This window comes from Schistocerca americana, chromosome 11, assembly GCF_021461395.2.
Source record: "Schistocerca americana isolate TAMUIC-IGC-003095 chromosome 11, iqSchAmer2.1, whole genome shotgun sequence".
Lineage (NCBI taxonomy): Eukaryota > Metazoa > Arthropoda > Insecta > Orthoptera > Acrididae > Schistocerca > Schistocerca americana.
In genome coordinates this window covers 99,336,654-99,357,309 of record NC_060129.1, presented here as the reverse complement: position 1 = coordinate 99,357,309, position 20,656 = coordinate 99,336,654, and the positions used below count along the sequence as shown (strand labels likewise).

Here is a 20,656-nt window from a genome sequence, read left to right as displayed (position 1 = left end):
AAATTTGCTTCACACTGGCAATGGGCCTTTCACTGAACAGGCGAATGTTGAGTATTACCCGACTGATGGTGTGAGAGAAACCAGTAAAGCTAGCAGAGACAATATGCAAGTACATTTATACCCGACTTTTGATGTTGTGACTCCAGTGAAATTACAAATTACGTTTAATTGTTGTACGCATTCTAATTGTTATGTATCAGACTGTGATCACGAAATTTCCTGAAGAGTGAAGTAGTCCGCATGGATGAAAATAATGACAATGAGTTTACATAACGCAGTGGGCATTTCCGTAAAGGCTGACTCTACGCAGAAAGCTGTGCAAGTCAGCTTCATCATTTTCCAGAGAGAATAAATTGGCCAATTTGTGGATGCTAAGTGGTAACCACTGAAGAGTGCTCGCGTTGGTGCGTGATTATCTTATACATATTATACTTGCGATAGTTTTTGAGTATGTATAATTTAGTCTGTTTGTTGCTGCTTCACGCTGAAACAGCTGGACGGATTTGGAAGAAACTTGGTATGGAGATAATTAACACATAGACGACCTTGTATACATATGTACCTATCAGAGAGGTTGGTGTAAGGGTGAAATACAGTGTGTCCCACGACGCGAGAGTGTCCATACTGTATTCATACAATATATCAGACCAAGAGCAATTAGTGACCTGTATCAAACTTTTTAATTACTATCAAACACTTAATAAACTTTCTCTCGCTGTTGATCCCTAAAAAAATTATAAAAGGAAGGAAGTTTATCATTCGCAACGTTTTCGCTTCTCATGCAACAAAACTGGCTTTTTAATTTATTATTTCAGTACTACCGACTTAATTCGCTACACATTTAGTTGACAGCGATCACATATTCAACTGAATTGATCAGCAAAATTATAGCATTGTACGACACACAGTTCAGGACTTGTGACACCATAAACACTGATATTTGTGAAAAACGGCCACATCATGCAGGGCGTTCTATTTTATTACTTCTTTACTGTGAACTTTGTTCACAACACATTTCACAGACGGCAGCCACATAAACCACAGGTTGTAATAGCAAAACTGTATCATTTTACGAGATATCGTTCAGGAGGCATGGCGTCAAATACTATGACGCGTAAGAAGCTGCCATGTAATACATGAAGTTTTAATTTATTAGTTCTTTTCTGTTGACTCTATTCACTACACATCTTGTAGGCAGTAGCTACAAGTATCACTGAGTGTATCTGCCAATTTATGTCAGTGTACGGTACTTACTTCAGGAGGTAAGACATCATAAACATTGAGCTGCCTGAAAATGAAACTGCACATCTAAACTGGCTAGACACGAGGGTCAAATTTGAAAATCTTTGGTAAGGTCTTATGGGATCACACTGCAGAGGTCATCGGTCCCTTAGCCTACACACGACTTAATCTTAAACTAACTTACACTATGGACAATGTACTGTTTCTCCTGGGTGTTCTAGGGTTTAAAAAAAATGTAAACTAAACATCACGATAAATTTTATAAAAAACCGACAAGATACGCCAAGGAAGAAGAGATAGAACTACAATGGACGTGTTATTCCATGGACTCTTGCGCTTCTATGCATGAACTATCCTTCCTTTGTCAGTCGCTTGTCTTATCCGCTTGGATTCGGACCTAAGAGAGCTTGTGTAAAGCTCATCTTGCTGTACCAGCTAATATGTAAGTTGTACTTAAAACCAGAAAAAATATAATGGTTATTTTTTGAAAGAATTTGTGTATGCAGTCAATCAACTTGTAATCAGACACCTGGATTGTCCTATGTAGATACGGGCCTTAACAAAGAATTTTCGTTGTTAGGCGCCATCTTAGAAACTCTTTAACATTTTTCTTTTAGCTCATCTACGAGACGTGCCGTCGGTAAGGATAATTAACTTTCTTTCAGATCCTACGAGCCCGGCGGCCGCTGATAATAATTTAGCAATTTTACTTACAGGTGTTCTTTATATAAGGAGATAACATCCCGGGCAGAAAAGCTCTGGTCACAGGATACCAGTTCCATTATAGGATTTCATTTGTAGATGCTACTCTTGTTATCTTGTATTGGGGAATCGAGACGAAATCACAATATTAAGTTACGTACTACAGTAGTTTACATCGAACACTTGTGAAATATTCTCTGCTGCAATAGGCTTACAACTTCTCACGAGTCCGGAATAATATCTGTGGTGCATGGTAAAGAAGTGAAAGACAAGCAATTGTTGACGTTTACGTAGCTTCCCTAAGAATTGAGCTAGTTTATTAATTACTGATCAGTGTTGGACTAACTTAAAGGTTAGGTCATTTTCAGAAAAGTGTTTTCAACCGCTACTATTGAGTGATTAAGAATACGATTACATTGGCAGACTGTCGTATATTTTTTATATATCACTGTTTTTATATTTTTACATTACAACAACACACACAGCCATGCCCGAGGGAGGACTCGCACCTACGACGGGGAGTTGCATGGACCGTTACAAGGCGCCAAGACCGCATGGCTACGAGGGTGATTCAATTATTAAAGACACAAATTAGTCTGGGGAAAGAATTGTTAGTAGGGAAAGTTTGGTACTTCTATGGCTTTAAGTTCACATCACTGGGATGAGCCCTGATCAGCTGATGTATCAACATTGTTTTGTTCATAATCACAAAAATACATTTCAAGGTGGAGAGTCCGCTTGAAAATCCACATCAGCTGAACGTTCTGTTATTTGTTTATTACTTACTGAAGGCAAGAAATCCCTGAAAATATACTGTAGAATGTCTAAAGTTTACGCTGAAGGTCATATGAATCGTGCAAATTTTTACAAGTGGGTATTGCAGTCCAAAAACGGTCGTGATTCAGTGACCGACGAACACCGTTCTGGCCGACCAGTTGCCGTTTCAACTCCCTCACTTCAAAGTCGAATTGATGACATTATTCGTGCCGACCGCCGCGTGACTGTGGAAATGATAGTTGATAAGGCTCATGTTAGTACTGGTACAGTTCATAACATTATCTCTAATAAGCTGAAGTACTGCAAAGTATGTGCAAGATGGATCCCAAGGGTGGTTGACGCGTCTACACAAGGAAACGAGGTTGAGAGTGTGAACAGAGCGGAAGGAACGTTATGAAAGAGAAAGTGAGCACTTCCTCAACAAAATTTTAACTTGTGATGAAACTTGGGTTCACTGTTATGAGCCAGAATCAAGAAGACCAAAGCACAGAGTGGAAGTACACCAACTCACCTGTCAAGAAATAATTCAAAACCCAAGCATCTGCAGGAAAAGTCATGTTGACTGGTGTTTTAGGGTGGTCAAGGTCTAGTTTTTTTGTGATTATCTCGAAGAGTACCTTACAATGAACATCCAACAGGCCTACTACTGGGATTGCTTTTAAACAAGGTTAAGGGACATCGAGGATCTTCGAGGAGAGGTGTGATTCTCCAGCAAAAAATTTCACGTCCTCGTATTGCTCAACTAAATGGGCTTGAAAGTACTGCCTCATACCCCTTACAGTCCTAATTTAGCACCTAGTGATTTACATTTGTTTAGTGCACTGAAGGAGGCATTACGTGGGATGAGGTTCTGGTACAACAAGGACGTGGAAAAGTTTGTGAGAAATTGATTCAAACATCAAGATAAAGAGTTCTTTGCAGCCACAATAAAAAAGCTTGTTGTCTGTTGGAACAAGTTCATAAATGTTCAAGGGGGTTATGTTGAAAAGAAGAAAAAATATTGTTATGTAAATATAAACCTACACTCCTGGAAATGGAAAAAAGAACACAATGACACCGGTGTGTCAGACCCACCATACTTGCTCCGGACACTGCGAGAGGGCTGTACAAGCAATGATCACACGCACGGCACAGCGGACACACCAGGAACCGCGGTGTTGGCCGTCGAATGGCGCTAGCTGCGCAGCATTTGTGCACCGCCGCCGTCAGTGTCAGCCAGTTTGCCGTGGCATACGGAGCTCCATCGCAGTCTTTAACACTGGTAGCATGCCGCGACGGCGTGGACGTGAACCGTATGTGCAGTTGACGGGCTTTGAGCGAGGGCGTATAGTGGGCATGCGGGAGGCCGGGTGGACGTACCGCCGAATTGCTCAACACGTGGGGCGTGAGGTCTCCACAGTACATCGATGTTGTCGCCAGTGGTCGGCGGAAGGTGCACGTGCCCGTCGACCTGGGACCGGACCGCAGCGACGCACGGATGCACGCCAAGACCGTAGGATCCTACACAGTGCCGTAGGGGACCGCACCGCCACTTCCCAGCAAATTAGGGACACTGTTGCTCCTGGGGTATCGGCGAGGACCATTCGCAACCGTCTCCATGAAGCTGGGCTACGGTCCCGCACACCGTTAGGCCGTCTTCCGCTCACGCCCCAACATCGTGCAGCCCGCCTCCAGTGGTGTCGCGACAGGCGTGAATGGAGGGACGAATGGAGACGTGTCGTCTTCAGCGATGAGAGTCGCTTCTGCCTGGGTGCCAATGATGGTCGTATGCGTGTTTGGCGCCGTGCAGGTGAGCGCCACAATCAGGACTGCATACGACCGAGGCACACAGGGCCAACACCCGGCATCATGGTGTGGGGAGCGATCTCCTACACTGGCCGTACACCACTGGTGATCGTCGAGGGGACACTGAATAGTGCACGGTACATCCAAACCGTCATCGAACCCATCGTTCTACCATTCCTAGACCGGCAAGGGAACTTGCTGTTCCAACAGGACAATGCACGTCCGCATGTATCCCGTGCCACCCAACGTGCTCTAGAAGGTGTAAGTCAACTATCCTGGCCAGCAAGATCTCCGGATCTGTCCCCCATTGAGCATGTTTGGGACTGGATGAAGCGTCGTCTCACGCGGTCTGCACGTCCAGCACGAACGCTGGTCCAACTGAGGCGCCAGGTGGAAATGGCATGGCAAGCCGTTCCACAGGACTACATCCAGCATCCCTACGATCGTCTCCATGGGAGAATAGCAGCCTGCATTGCTGCGAAAGGTGGATATACACTGTACTAGTGCCGACATTGTGCATGCTCTGTTGCCCGTGTCTATGTGCCTGTAGTTCTGTCAGTGTGATCATGTGATGTATCTGACCCCAGGAATGTGTCAATAAAGTTTCCCCTTCCTGGGACAATGAATTCACGGTGTTCTTATTTCAATTTCCAGGAGTGTATTTTCTCCAGATCAATTAGTCTCTTCAAATACTGAATGACATCCATGAACAGATGCGTCAACCTGGTTCCCAGAACTTTGGAAGTTAGGCGTTGACTATGGATATTGTATCACAGACACAGTCCCTTGGACTGTTCAGAGATGTCACTGAACCCCCCCCCCCCACCCCCTCCCTCCCCCAAAGATGTAAACAACCATACATGAGCATCGCCTATTTAGACGGAGGGGGTGCGGCAGCCGATCAGTTCCAGTCATTCCATCGGGAAGGAGGTACACGGCAACCATGCCTAGACGGTCAATACCGTGGTTCAATTGCGTACACATTCTTACTTTTCGGCAGGAAGGGCTCTCAACAAGGAAGTGTCCAAGCGTCATGGAGTGAACCAAACCGATGTTTTTCAGAAATGGAGGAGATAAAGAGAGACCGGAACTGTCAGTGACATGTCTCGGTCAGTCCACCCAAGGGCTACAACTACAGTGGATTTCGGAACGTTATTTACTGAGGCATGATGCGGTACATTTGTGGCTTTCGATACACACCGAGACAGTTACAATCTTTACGATGCTAAGCACGTCGCAGACAGTTTTTTAATTACTTATTCTCTCTTCTGGCACATTTTAAAATTCACTATTAGGGCGTCCAAAAACCGTTTCTGAGAAGTAAACAAATGAGTTGCCAGCGATATGAGATCTGTCAGCTCTTCCCTCCATTTCAAAATTTTGTGTGTTCTTTCCTGATGTCGCGCTGGGCCACTAGTGGCTCGCACTGCAAGAATCTCTAGCGATACGTTTTGTGATGGAGCATATGCACAGACAGTTACTGCCGGTATTAACATGTTTTAGTAAATTACTGTTGTACCATGGATAACACCATGTGCGTGTGTGTGTGTGTGTGTGTGTGTGTGTGTGTGTGTGTGTGTGTGTGTGTGTGTTTGGTACTATATCAGTTGTGGCACTATATCGGTACTTCAGTTGTGAATAACATTTCCAAACTTTACTTGTGAATAACACAGATAGATTTAAAGGTAATGTGTTTGCAGTAGGATATCTTGAAAAGACAGCATGTCGCTGTTTGTAACTACCACACTGCCAGCAGTAGTAGAGATAGCAAACAGCAATGAAGAGTACTGCACATCAAGAAGCCTAAAGTGGCCTGCACAGCACACAGAGTAAGGAATGCACACTCTCTTGCCCAGGCTGCAAACATTATACGCCACTGAGTCTTCCAATAAAATTTTTCGGCGCTGTTGACTGAATTGTCAATATACAATATTGTTCGAGGTTTCGGCCACAATTGCAAGTGGCCTTCCTCAGGGCTGCCCTGACAGTGACGACACGTCGCTCTTAAGGGAACAAATCCGACCGATGTAAAGGTAATACCCGGAGTACCACAGGGAAGTGTGATAGGACCGTTTACAATATACACTATGTGATCAAAAGTATCCAGACACCTGGCTGAAAATGACTTACAAATTCGTGGCGCCCTCCGTCGGTAATGCTGGAATTCAGTATGGTGTTGGCCTAACCTTAGCCTTGATCACAGCTTCCACACTAGCAGGCATAAGTTCAATCAGGTGCTGGAAGGTTTCTTGGGGAATGGCACCCCATTGTTCATGGAGTGATGCACTGAGGAGGGGTGTCGATGTCGGTCAGTGAGGCCTGGCATGAAGTCGGAGTTCCAAAACATCCCAAAGGGGTTCTATAGGATTCAGGTCAGGACTCTGTGCAGGCCAGCCCATTACAGGGATGTTATTGTCGTGTAACCAGTCCACTAGAGGCCTTGCATTATGAACAGGTGCTCGATCATATTGAAAGATGCAACCGCCATCCCACAATTGCTCTTCAACAATGGGAAGCACGAAGGCTCTTAAAACATCAATGTAGGGTATGCTGTGATTGTGCCACGCAAAACAACTAGCTGTGCAAGTCCCCTCCATGAAAAACACGACCACACCACAACACCACCACGTCGGAATTTTACTTTTGGCACTACACATGCTGGAAGATGACGTTGACCAGGCAGTCGCCCTACACACACCCTGCAATCGGATCGCCACACTGTGTACCGTGATTCTTCACTCCACACAACGTTTTTCCACGGTTCAATCGTCGAATGTTTATGCTCCTTACACCAAGGGATGCGCCGTTCGGCATTTAGAGGCGTGATGTGTGGCTTATGAGCAGCCGCTCAACCATGAAATCCAAGTTTTCTCACCTCCCACCTAAATGTCACAGTACTTGCAGTGGATCCTGATGCAGTTTGGAATTCCTGTGTGATGGTCTGGATAGTTGTCTGCCTATTAGGCATTATGACCCTCTTCAACTGTCGGCGTTCTCTGTCAGTCAACAGACGTGGTCGGCCTGTACGCTTTTGTGCTCTACGTGTCCTGTCACGTTTCCACTTCAATATCACAGTGGAAACAGTGGACCGAGGGATGTTTCGGAGTGTGGAAATGTCACGTACAGACGTATGACACAAGTGACACACCATCGCCTGATTGCATTCGAAGTTTTGAGTTCTGCGGAGCCGGGTGGGATCAGCCGAGCGGCCTAGGGCGCTGCAGTCAAGGACTGTGCGGCTGGTCCTGGCGAAGGTTAGAGTCGTCCCTCGGGCATGGGTGTGTGTGTGTGTGTGTTTGTCCTTGGGATAATTTAGGTTAAGTAGTGTGTAAGCTTAGGGACTGATGACCTTGTCAGCTAAGTCTCATAAGATTTCACACACAGTTCTGCGGAGCGCCCCATTCTGCTCTCTCACAGTATCTGAGGTCGTTGATATGTAGTAGCTGGCAGTGGGTGGCAGCACGAAGCACATAATATGAAAAACGTATGTTTTTTGGGATGTCCAGATACTTTTGATTACATAGTGTCATTAAATTTAGATACTGAATAAAGCTGTTATGTTGATACTATTGACAGCTATCAGCAAGGCCATTGATATTGATTATTTTGGAGCAGAAACACATGTAAGGGAACACTGTAGACATTATATGCTTGGCATCACACACACACATACACACACACACACACACACACATTATTAAGAGACACTGGCAGCTGGCATGTCTAGTGCTTACCTGGTACTGTGTGGTGGCTGTGCAAGCAGACGACTCACTTCGAGCACGTCTTTGGGCTGATTCACCACTGCGTCTGCCCAGCCCTGCGTCGCCATCACCAGGTAGTCGTGGGCCCTTATGAAGGCGACTGCGGTCGCAGCCAGATCGGGGCATGAGTGCCTCACCGCCAGCACTGCGGTGGCCGCTGCCGTCTCCACATCTAGCTGCGCTGCCACGTGCCGCTCACAGTCAGCTTTCAGGTCCGGCAATCCGTATTTGTCAGCGGCGGCCAGCATTTGGGCGGCCATGCCTGGCAGCTGGGGGGCCTGCCGGGTATAGAGGTAGGCCAGCAGCTGGCGCAGAATGGGGCCCTCCACGTCAGGGATGGCCACCTGGCCGCTGCTGGCCTCCAGCGTGTCGTGGCCAAACATGGCGGCGAAGACGGGGCTCCTCGCTGTGAGGACGGCCCTGTGAGCCACCAGCCGCGTGCCGCCCGCCACCAAAGTGACTATGGCACCATCGCCCGCGTCCAGCAGGGCACCCAGGTCCACGGCCACTGTCTCCTTAATGTCCTTAACTGCTTCCATTGTGGATGATTCTGAAACACAGTATCACTGGCCAGCCCTTTCCGTTACACACCACCCTCTCTACATCTACATGAGCCACACGCATATCTGTACAAAGCAGAAGTTGGTAAATACTCTCTCTTACACATCAACTGCAACAATATATCACGTCTCTGGCAAAATGATGAGTAACTGTAAATCTGCAGGGTCACTCACTAACGATTGCCACCTACAATAATTGCGACAGTATGACAGGAGCTGAAAAGTTTGAGGGTCAAAAGCTGCATGGGATGACAGGGGTCTTTTTCTGCTAGATGGGATCGTGTCAGTGATTTGATGGTCAACAATGTTTTTTGAAGCAGGATGCTATAGTTTGGTACTTATTTTCTGATACCAGATATCGAGATCAATGATTTGTAACAGTAAGGTCTTTGAATGTCAACAAAGCTGAAAAAGGTGGCATTTACAGAAAGTGTTCGAAGTGATGACCAGTGGTATCAATACAGATCTTCTTAATTGAGTGGTATTCCTTATCACATTAGCACTTACTGAAGCACGTGCTCTGACAATTCTCTCTCGGATATTGTGAAAATAGTAAATATTCGCCGACTATGGTGTATCCATCTAACGTGCCATTGACATGTAAACATTTCGACTGTTTCGCAATACAATACTAATAGAAACGGTAAGACTAGTACCGCCGAATCAAGCGAATGTGAATGATGTATTCCTCTGAAGAACAAGTCGATATGCTTCTCATTTACGGACAATGCCATCGAAATTCAGTGACAGCTAGAGACTTATAAGCTGAAAGATATCCTGAAGGTATTCACTCTACACGTTATACATTTAAATATGTGTATGATAAATTGAGAACTGCATCTTTAATGCGTCGGAAACACATCCGACAGAGGAAAGTTACTAACGAGGAAACGGAAATAGGCACTCTTGCCACTGTGGTTCGAGATCCTTGTGTTACCTCGTGTCAAATCGCGAGAGTATCTGCCATGAGACAGAGTAGTGTTGCTCGTGTTCTGCAGTTCCATAAATATTATCCTTACCATATCAGTCTCCGCCAAGATTTATCTGGTACAGGTCGTATGCGTTGCACTGAATTCTGGCGATGGGCTCAACTTCAGATTAAGAGGGATGATACATTTATTAATTTCATTTTATTTACTGACGAGGCTACATTCATGAACTACGGAAATGTTAATTTGCATAATATGCATTACTGGGCAACTGAAAATCCACGTTGGCTGTGGCAAGTTGTACACCAAAAACCATGCTCATTGAATGTATGGTGTGGGCTTCTGGATGGCAGAATTATAGGCCCCTATTTGATCGAAGATAATCATAATGGTAGGAAGTACACCACATTCCTGCAAGAAACATTAGGTCTGTTGTTGGAAGAAATAGCTTTAGGAATAACGAACAGAAGGTGAAAGCAACACGATGGGTGTCCAGCACAATTTTCGCTGATGGCTAGAAATGCGGTGCAGAGACATCTCCCCAATCGTTGGATTGGACGCATTCGTTCGCCAGACTTGACGCCTCTGGATTTTTTCTTGTGAGGATTCCTAAAAAACACTGTGTATAAAGAAATATTCCAACTACACATGAAGATATGCAAGAGAGAATTGTCAGAGCATGTGCTTCGATAAGTGCTGAAGTGATAAGGAATACCACTCACTCTGTCATAAGAAGATTGCAGCACTTCGTTGATACCAATGGTCATCACTGCGAACAGCTTCTGTAAATGGACGTTCATGCTACCTTTGTGACCTTCGTTGACCTTCAAAGACCTTACTGTTAAACATCATTAGATTCGTTTCGATAGCTGCTATCAGAAAATAAGTACCAAACTGTAGCATCGCACTTAAAAAAAAAAAAAAAAACGAAGTTGAGCTTCATATGTCTGAAGCGACCCCACCAAGCAACAAAAAACCGACGTCATATTATGACCCCTGTTGTCCCATGCAACTTTTGTCACACAAAGTTATCCGTTCCTAACATACCTTTGGAGTTGTTCTTGGTGGCAATAGTTACCGACACATCCTGTACCGGTTAAAGAAATTCCTCTTTGTTTCAATGTATTTCGTCTGAACAAGCCCTGGAACGGCTCCAGATCTCATTTCCTTAATCCCTTTCTACAGTTACAGACAAGAAAACTTTCGAAGTCGAGATCTAGCACAATACTGACAAGGCGAGGAAGAACTACACTAGGACTTTATTCAACTAGTTATCCTCCTGATTTCTCCAGTTATTTAAAAAAATAACGATGTCCCAACACTGAAATCTGTATTACTCTGGTCTTAAGCGCTAGTCCTGCATGTAACCATGCAACAGTTAGTTGACGCTGGGGATCAACGATGTGCTAGTAAAGGCTAGGGTGCATTTGTGGTAAACTTTATGTTGGCGTAGCATACATAACCAGACCGCAGCATATTCTCAATACTCCTGTCACAAGATGACACCAGAACCATACAAAGGGCGGTATACATGATACAGTCATAGAGAAGGTGTCCCGCCCTTTACTAACATATGTGATATTGCTCTTTAATTGTTGTCGAACCACCACAAAGTGACAGCTGGTAGTCGTAATGAGATAATTCCTATTGCTACAAGTCCTGAGTTACAACGTCAAACTCTGACTGAAGAAAATCTCAGTTGGAGCTGATACTCAGTATCTTTAATCACTGCATTAGAAGCGTGGGGGTATCCTTTAAATGGGAATTTGAATCACATTTCATTTGTTGCAATTACAGGTATGAAACCATACGACTCGTTGGTGCATTAATTTTAAAACTGGAATTTGAACTTGCCCTGAAAAACCTGAGGAAAAACAGAGACTTGGTAATAGACAATATTACTGACAAATTCATAAAAGCAGGAGGAACGGAAATCCGGTTATCTACTAATGTGCAACTTACACTGTCCAGTCAGAGTAGCGTGACCACCTACCGAAAGCGTCAATAACTAGCTTTGGCACTGCAGACCACTGCGAGACATGCAGGAAGGGAATCAGCAAGGTTCTGGAAGGTGTCAACGTCCTGGAAGGTATCAGCGTCCTGGAAGGTATCAACGTCCTGGAAGGTATCAACGTCCTGGAAGGTAATAACATCCTGGAAGGTATCAACGTCAAGATCGAGATGGCCCCACGGCTTCTCGATTGAGTTTAAATCCAGGGAGTTTCGTGACCAGGGGAGTAAGAAACTCATCCTGTTACGAGCAAACTGTGTGATGCGTTGCGTTGATCTGCCAATAAAAGCTATTGTGCCGAGAACAAGATACTGCATGTAGGGGTGGACAAGGTCCCAAAGGGTAGACACATACTTGTGTTGATCTATTGTTCCTTCCAGAACGACAAGATCGTTCAGTTCACGGATTGCCTTGAAAACATTCCTCGTGACCACAACGCCCACTACTCTGGCCCGGACCTTCCTGACAAGTGTTACAGGGTGTTTGATTGCAGACGTTTCAACCTGTTCGAGGATATAAAGTAATTCACCTCAAAATGCCACCTGTCGCTACTCAGTGGGCGTTCAGTTGCAGTATTGGCGTCCAGATTCCAGCCTTCGTCGCCGATGAACAGCAGTGAACCAGGTACCTGCTGCGGAGGCCCGTACCCAGCAGCGTTCGCTGAACGGTCTATGAGGAGACACTGTTGGTAGCCCCTTGGTTCTCATGAGAAGTCAGTTGCTCAACAGTCACATGTGTATTCGTCCATACACATCTCTGCTACCATCACGTATCCCTATCATCTAGATCCCTTGGTGCACTACAGTTGCCTTGGCGTCTCTTTTGGATAGAGCCATTCCGCCACGCACAATACACTTTAACCTAGACGGCCGTTTCGGATATACTTCCACCCTTGGCCTGAAAGCGAGTGATCATGCCCTTTTGGACGACAGCTACATCACTTTTTCCTCATTATATCAGCAACGACTGTTGTTTTCCTCGCCTTCTACACACTCCCTATAAACCCTCCACAACTAACGCTGCTGCCAGCCTTCTGTGTGTGTTCACTGTATACTGTACACTGTACACTATGTTATCAGAAGTATCCAGACACTCATACAAACATACGTTGTCATATTAGGTGCATTGTGCGGCCACATTCTGCCAAGGCACCTTGAGAGAACGGAATAGGGCGCTCCGCAGAGCTCATGGATTTCAAACGTTGTCAGGCAATTGGGTGTCACTTGTGTCATACGTCTCATAAACACCACCGACAGTTGAAGAGGGTCGTAATGTGTAATAGGCAGACATCTATCCAGACCATCACACGAGAATTCTAAACTGCATCACGGTCCATTGCAAGTACTATGACAGTTAGGCAGGAGGTAAGAACTTATATCATCGTCGAGCGGCTGTTCATAATCCACATATCGCGCCAGTATATGCCAAATGACACCTCGCTTGGTTAAGGAGCGTGAACATTGGACGATTGAACAGTGGAAAAACGTTGTGTGGACCGACGAACCACGGTACACAATATGGCGATCCGATGGCATGGTGTGGGTATGACGAACGCCCAGTGAATGCCATCGGCCAGCGTGTGTAATGTCAGCAGTAAAATTCGGCAGTGGTGATGTTATGGTGTGGTTGTGCTTTCCATCGAGGGGGCTTGTACCCCTTGTTGTTTTGCGTGGCACTATCACAGTACAGGCCTACAATAATGTTTCAAACACCTTCTTGCTTCCCACTGTTTAAGAGCAATTCAGGGACGGGTGATTGCATCTTTCAACACAATCGAGCACCTATTCATAACACACGGCTTTTGACAGAGTGGTTACACTATAACAACATCCCTGTAATGGACATGCCTGCACAGCGTCCTGACCTGGATCCTATAGAACACCTTTGGGATGTTTTGGAACGCCGACTTTGTGCCAGGCCTCACCGACCGACATCGACACCCCTCCTCCGTGAAGCACTCCGTGAAGAATGGGCAGCCACTCCCCAAGGAACCTTCGAGAACCTGATTGAACGTATGCCTGCAAGAGTGGCACCTGTCATCAAGGTTAAAGGTGGGCTAACACCATACTGAATTCCAGCACTACCGATGGAGGGCGCCACGAACTTGTAAGTAATTTTCAGCCAGCAGTCCGGATACATTTGATCACATAGTGTTGGTGGTGGTCACATTACACGGTCCAACGGACAATTGACCATGAATTTGGACAGAAAATTTACAATGCCCAGCGATAAAAAAGACTTTTTCAAAATGCAAATTTAAGAAATGCGTAGCCTAGTTGTGAGTGTATCATAAAGTAATAATCACCATGATCTTCAAACAATTAATGCCAGGTTCTTAGAATGTTGGTTCTAAAATTAGTTACAGAGCAAAGAATGGAAAGGAATATAGCTTTTGTAGGTGTACCACATATATAGGATGTGTTTAGTATGTCTAATGACAAACTGAAGTTTGAGGTAGTCAAGAAACTCGGAATATACTACAGAGGCTGGTACCGTATTTGGAAGCTCTATAAAACCGAGAGAAATGTTACTGTTAGGTGCTCCACACAGGTTAAGAGATATACTTGGAAAAGAGTCTGGCAAGAACGGGCAGTACCAGAAATTGTTTTTTATCTATACAAACGAGGTTTACTTAAAAAGTGAGAGAATAGAGTTACGTGAGATAATATAAGTGAAACGAATGGATACACTGATCACACAGCGCGTTTTACCTGATCCTTCATTCATGTTTTTTAAAACTGGGCAAGTTATGGGGAAAGAGTAAAATATACACAAAATTGAGACTACATGAAAAGTTATGGTTAGTGACATAAGACAAAAACCAATGTTGGAGTACATGTATGTGAGCAGCTGGTGCATGACGTTGACTCACTCACTTAGGAAACAAGATGGTTGGAGGTGGGAGAAGCAAAGAAGAAATATGCAGCAGAACTGCCCAAGAAAAAGTTGCAGTACTGACAAGGGGAGTTCCCCTCTCAGTTAGATCGAGGTTTTGAAACCGTCTGTATGGTGATATAGGTTAAGATCCCAGGTATCACACTCTCCAGTTATTTATCCTGGTGGGCCGCCATTTGTAAATAATTGGTGAAAAAATATTAGAATCTTGCATGACTCAATAGCTTTAAAAATGCACTATCCCATTGAATGATTGTGTGATGTAATGGATATTTCTTTAGAAGTCTGACTACCCTCTGTTATAAAAAAGAAATTGAGTAAAGGAATCAATTACGAACGAGTGTTAAGTTACACTCATCCATACCAAAAGAAACTGACAATTACGAACAAAATGAAAAAAAAAGACAAGATAGGGGAGGTTTTTACGTGCAGAAGTTTGAGAGTTCTAATCTCGTCAGGTACTTTAATTTTTGTGTTTTTAAGTTTTTATCTAAATGATGCTGATCATTATTTTCATTCAGTTAACCGGTTTCAATGTAACTTCTTTATTTCTGTTCCTTTGTTATATCGTCTTAATCATAATATTAGCTACTTCATTTGGTCTCATTTTCCATCCTATCTTGTTTAATTTAGATTTAATTTATTTCCTTTTATCATCGTATTTTTTCTTCCATGTTATTGCATACATTAGTTTCATTGCTCATTTTGCTTGAATTTCGTTTTACTCATACTCTTTTCTTCCGTTTAAATCTTCATATGCGTTATTTTGTCCGTGGTGCAGTAGGAATTTAGGTTTCTTTTAAATGTTTGTATGATGATTACCACAAAACAATACACATCTTCTAACGAAAAATAGACTTTTGACAGCTTTTCACAATGAATGCATATAGAATATTTCATCTTTTTTGTTATAGAAGCGATATATTCGCATTTTCTAATACTTACATCTTATGGTAAATAAATATTATTATATTCACATTCACACAAATTGCGAGCGGAAAAAGAATGATGCAAAGAAAAAATGAGAACAAATGAAAAAAAATCATACAATGATTAAAATGTAGTGAAGAAAAAGAAATTAAATAATTGCATTCTCATAAATTAGTTGAATAAAAATAATGTTCAAAGATTTAAAAAGAGACAAAATTTAAAGCACCTAACGAGATTTGAACTTCAAATTTTCTACACATGAGGGCTTTACTTTATCAGTTATACCACACAAGCAGTCTAGAAGAAACGCTACTTTATTACTGCTATTAACTGTCACATTAAATTCGAAGTCTTTTTTCGTCGATTGCTTATAAACGAGGGCCTATCGAGCTGAATAGCTGCAGGGTGTGATATCAAGGATCTTTACCCATATGGTGATGTGTAGACGATTTCAGAAAGTCGATCCTCTCCTTGCAATAAAGGTGATTCTTTTCTTTGTATGCTTGTACAATCAATGGTTCCATTTAGATTTGTGGTTAGACCAACACCTTCTGTCCCTTTACGAGATATACTAATAGAGTTCCTTGGAAATATATTGAGTTGTGCTAGCATTCAGCTGTCACTTTTTCACTATTCGGTAGTGTAAGTTTTTCTGCCATACAGTCCTGTTTAAACAATGTGTGTAAGACACACTACATAACATGGCACGCAGAACTGGGTCTCTATATATCTGCATGAGGATTTTCAACAAGTTGTGCCACACTTGCTTTTCTGGATGACATTTGCGTGCAAATCAGTGTGCTACTGAAATTAAGAAAAGTCTTTTACTGAAAGAACATACAAAATTGCACCCAAGATCATGAAGCTCTGAATCTGGATAACTTTCTATTTCCTGATACTTGTCCTAAACTTACGTCAGTTCATAAGAGTGACGCTTTTTAGCTTAAGGAGAGAAGTGTTCGAATACAAAAACAGTAATACTGTGGACGCAGGTCAGGAAAGCATAAGGATGGTGGGAAACCTGGACACGGTGCCTATCGACTCCTCGCAGTACCAGTCCGGTGCCAAGATTTACCCTTTTCACGGTTTAGACTGTGTTCCTTTCACAACTACAGAACTACTAGATTCAAACTAAACTGAGACCTTATCTGGAAGACAAACTGTAAACTGACAGAGTAATATAGCGCCTTCTCAAAAAATCAAGAAACTGTAAGAGTAAAGAGGACAAGCAGTTCCTGCAGAGCCCTTACTCACCTTGGAGCCAGGAAGGAGAGACGTCGGGAAGTGATCTGTTTGGCCACACGCAGCACAGTACACGCCCCGGCAGCCACTGGATGGCATTATAGGAAGACGCGCGGCCTGTCGTACCTATCATATACCTGACGGCGGCCGGTGCGGCCGCGTGACGTCACCATTATCTTCCACACGGTCATCGCGTGACCATACTCAGGTAGCGCTTATCAGCTTAGCGCTTATCTCGAGTGCCAATTATCGGGTGTGAGAATGTCAAGTCACGAGTGCACTATGTGAGCTGGCTGATCCAATCTGTCTACGAGATAAAGTACTGGGTGAAAGTTAATAAAACCGACAAACCGCCGGGATAGATTTCTGACTGTAAATGGAGGGAGAAGGGGTCTACGAACATGTGTTCGGAAATCTACCGTTGCCACGGTAGATGGCTCTGACGGCAGTTCCTCTGACCACGCGCCGTGTGTTCCCTGTGTGTGGCAGACTGTGTGATTGGCGCAGCGTACAGTAAACAGCAGAATGCACGGTATTCTTTTCGAGAACAAGCCGAGATGGCGTTTGTGTACGGGCAAGCAGATGGAAGCGGTCGAGAGGCAGCAGGGCTTGTCGAAAGAAGTAGCCCCACAGACACCAATCGTATCGCCTTTCAGGCGGACGCAGGCGGCGGACTGTGCGTTCACCAGACTTGGAGGATCGGTTTCTACAGGACAAGTGGCCCGCCATTGTGGTGTAAGCGAAAGCACGATTATGTGTATCCTGTGTGACAGCCGTTACTATCCATGTCACCTGCAGTACCGTGGGGGCCACTCTGAACAATTTGTTGCGATGTGGTTGCGATGCAGCTCTGTACTTTGTTTCAGGACGAATCGTTGTCGCTGCACACATACCATCCATTTCTGGACACGTTTTCATAAGACGTACTTTGCTCCATTTCCGGTCAGAAATCTGGCGGTTTTGTTAACGTTCACCCTGTAGAGACATTGGACTTCAAAGAATGTGAAATGCTAGAATGCATTATCTATCTCATTGAGAGCTCGCACTGGATTGGAGCAAATATGTTATCGACCTCAGTTTAAACAACATCGAGCAGTACGTTCCTTCATTATCTGTACAATGGGTGTGGTTGTATTTCAGAAGTCTGTTGCTGAGTTCTGTTTGGATCGAGTGAATACTCTGTGAGGCGGACTCAGTAGGGTACATATTCCATAAATAATTTGTAATTCCCGAGTTAAAGTTTCACTCTGTAGCGGAGTATGCACTGGTATGAAACTTCCTGGCATATTAAAACTGCGTTCAGGACCGAGGCTCGAATTTTGGAACTTTGCGTTTCGCGGCCTAGCACTCTACCATCTGAGCTGCCCAAGCACGACTCACGACCCGTCCCCATATCTCTTGCCCGCGAGAGGAAAAGGTCCCGAGTTCGAGTCTTGGTCCTGCACACCAGGAAGTTTCAATTTGTAATTATTTTCAAACTCAGTTAAATCTTTTGGCACTGCTGGCTAATAAAGTGGCAACTCCAGGAAGGATAGCGAAACAGGAAAAGGATGAGCATGTACATAACTATAGTAAGCAGAGGATATGATAAAATTTTAAGCTGGTTTGGACTCATACGGGGTGCAACATTTAGAGCCCAGTGCTTGCACATCTGACAGTTGGGTATCGAACAAGTGCACTTGAGTGACAGATAAGGTTATGTCAGCCACCGCTGTTAGGACTATACGCTACATTCCTTCAATCTTAGCAGGTGCCGAGTGGCTGTCACAAAGCTACCACTGATGAAATGTTTTAATGGGTGTGTGATGCGGAGAAACTATTGGCTGTCCAGCAGTCAAACACCATCTGTAACAAGGTCCGTTAGGAGTGGATAGGCAGTGTTAATATTGGGTAGACCTCTATAGTAGGGCACAGCTATTAGCCTCACCACATCATAAATATACCGAATACTGTTCATAAAGCTGGCTAAGCGACTAGGTTGTGTTGTGCGCCCAGCAGCACCCCACGCCGTCACGCAGTGTGCAGGGTCTGTACAGTGATGACAAATGCGCTCTGGCAATATTTAGTCTCCTTAGCTAGCGTGTGCACAGGAAGGTCCATCCTGATACTGTATAGATAACAGAGACCCTTCCGAAAAGACGTCGTCATGCTATTCCTATGTGCTGTGCATTTATTGGCTATATAACAGTCAGTTTGCGTCCAGGAAATCAGAATAAATGGTCGCTGTGATGATGCTCCTTGATGCTGGAGACGTCGCCCCATTGCCTGTGTGATTGTTTTTCTCGCTTCAGACAAACAGATATCTTAAGTCAAAGTGCGTCAGATGGATGTACGATGCTTCATGGCCAAGGAAATAGTTATTCTTCTCGTGGACGCTCACGGCGTGAAGCAGCTGAGACTGTGCGTGGCATTGAGTACGTACATCCTGAATACATCCATTCCATATTCGTGTCACAGTTGTAGGCTCCTTCCCCACAGACTCTGTGGAGGGAGGGAGAAATGGTGGCCGCAACTATTCTGGAGGCGCCCGCTGCAGGCACAGCTCAGGACTGGCAGAGTCTGGTGTCACCCAGACATGGCCTCCACTGCAGACACTTCAGCGTTCCTGGAGGCAGCCATTTCAGGGGGCTGTGGTGGAGGGTGGGCACAGGTGTAGGATCCCTAGCTCACTGACCTTTGTAATGTGTGCAGCGACTTGCAGTTCCATGTTCCTGACGCCAGTGCCTGGTTTGGACTCTGCTTAGTACTGTTCTTATCCACCAAGGCTATTTAACTACCTCTTTTTAACCCTTAGAAAAGATTTCGCTGTCTCCACTCTACAAACACTCTTTGTCTCTCTCTCTTCCCCCCCTCCCACCCACCTCTGCCTTTTGTCACTCTCTCCCTCTCTCTCAGTGAATGATGTTGCAACGTTGAACCGATGATCGAAATAATTTGCGAGAACCTATAAAAAAGTTTTGATTGCAAATTATAAGGGCTGTTTTGAAAGAAAGGTCCGACCAGTCGCAAAATAAAAACCACAATGAAAAACCAAATTTTTTTATTCACTACAGTTAGCCACGCCTCGCGGCTACCTCTCTAAATAGTCTCTGCTCCAACTTAGACATTTGTCGCGTCGTTGTAGAAACTTTCGAGTACCATCGTCACGGAAACCAGCCGCCTGTGCTTCCCGCCAATTCTCTAAACTGTGAGCCGTGGTAAAAATTGCTTTTGGAGGGCACGCCGCAGCGCGTAGCGTGAAGCAGTCGCCATCCGTTTCTGGCGGTGGCGCCGCTGTGGCAATCGCAGCTTCGGTGTCTCCCTGTGGTGGGAAAGGGGAAAGGTTGCCGGTTCACGTGCATTAAAGGGGCGCTATGAGCTCGCCAGTCGGTGAGCTGGTCAGCCGGGTCAGTCTGGGGCAGTCAGTGTCTGTCTGTCGTCCGGAGTGACAGCATGTGTTAGGCCGCCAGTCTGCTCGAGTTTGTTCAGGCAATGGTCATTGGCGGTTGGATCGATCGGTTGGTCGGTCGCGCACTGAGACACCAGATGACTTGTCCTTCTTGAGCGTCGGAGCATGTGAGGTCGCCACGTGAGTCCAGTGGGCCGCGCCGTATAGCGAGGGGTAGTGGCTTCGCGGCCGACACGAGAGCAACAGGAGTCAACCCACGACGTCGGTCTGGCCGGTGCGAGCTGCGACGCCGTGAGACGAGAGATCGGCGTGCCTTCCTGTGTCCGTTGAAGCGGCTGGCAGCGGACTGTTCGGGAGAGCGTTTTGTGGGTGTGCGCCAGGTCTTCGCCAGACATCGCAGTTTCTTAGAAGTTAAGTGATTCGTGATATGTTGT

At 44.9% G+C, this 20,656-nt stretch overlaps 1 protein-coding gene across 1 annotated transcript in view; it reads right to left on the bottom strand.

The window, feature by feature from the left end:
* Positions 1-16,918, bottom strand: part of LOC124554004 (ankyrin repeat and protein kinase domain-containing protein 1-like) — a 32,432-nt gene extending 15,514 nt beyond the window's left edge. Inside the window, exons 1-2 of the mRNA XM_047128023.1 lie at positions 16,847-16,918; positions 8,241-8,817 (exon numbers count right to left, since the gene is read on the bottom strand). Coding sequence (XP_046983979.1) covers positions 8,241-8,806 — 566 coding nt within the window. The 5' untranslated portion in view covers positions 8,807-8,817; positions 16,847-16,918. The remainder of the gene's footprint in view (positions 1-8,240; positions 8,818-16,846) is intronic.
* Between the last annotated feature and the right edge of the window lie 3,738 nt (positions 16,919-20,656).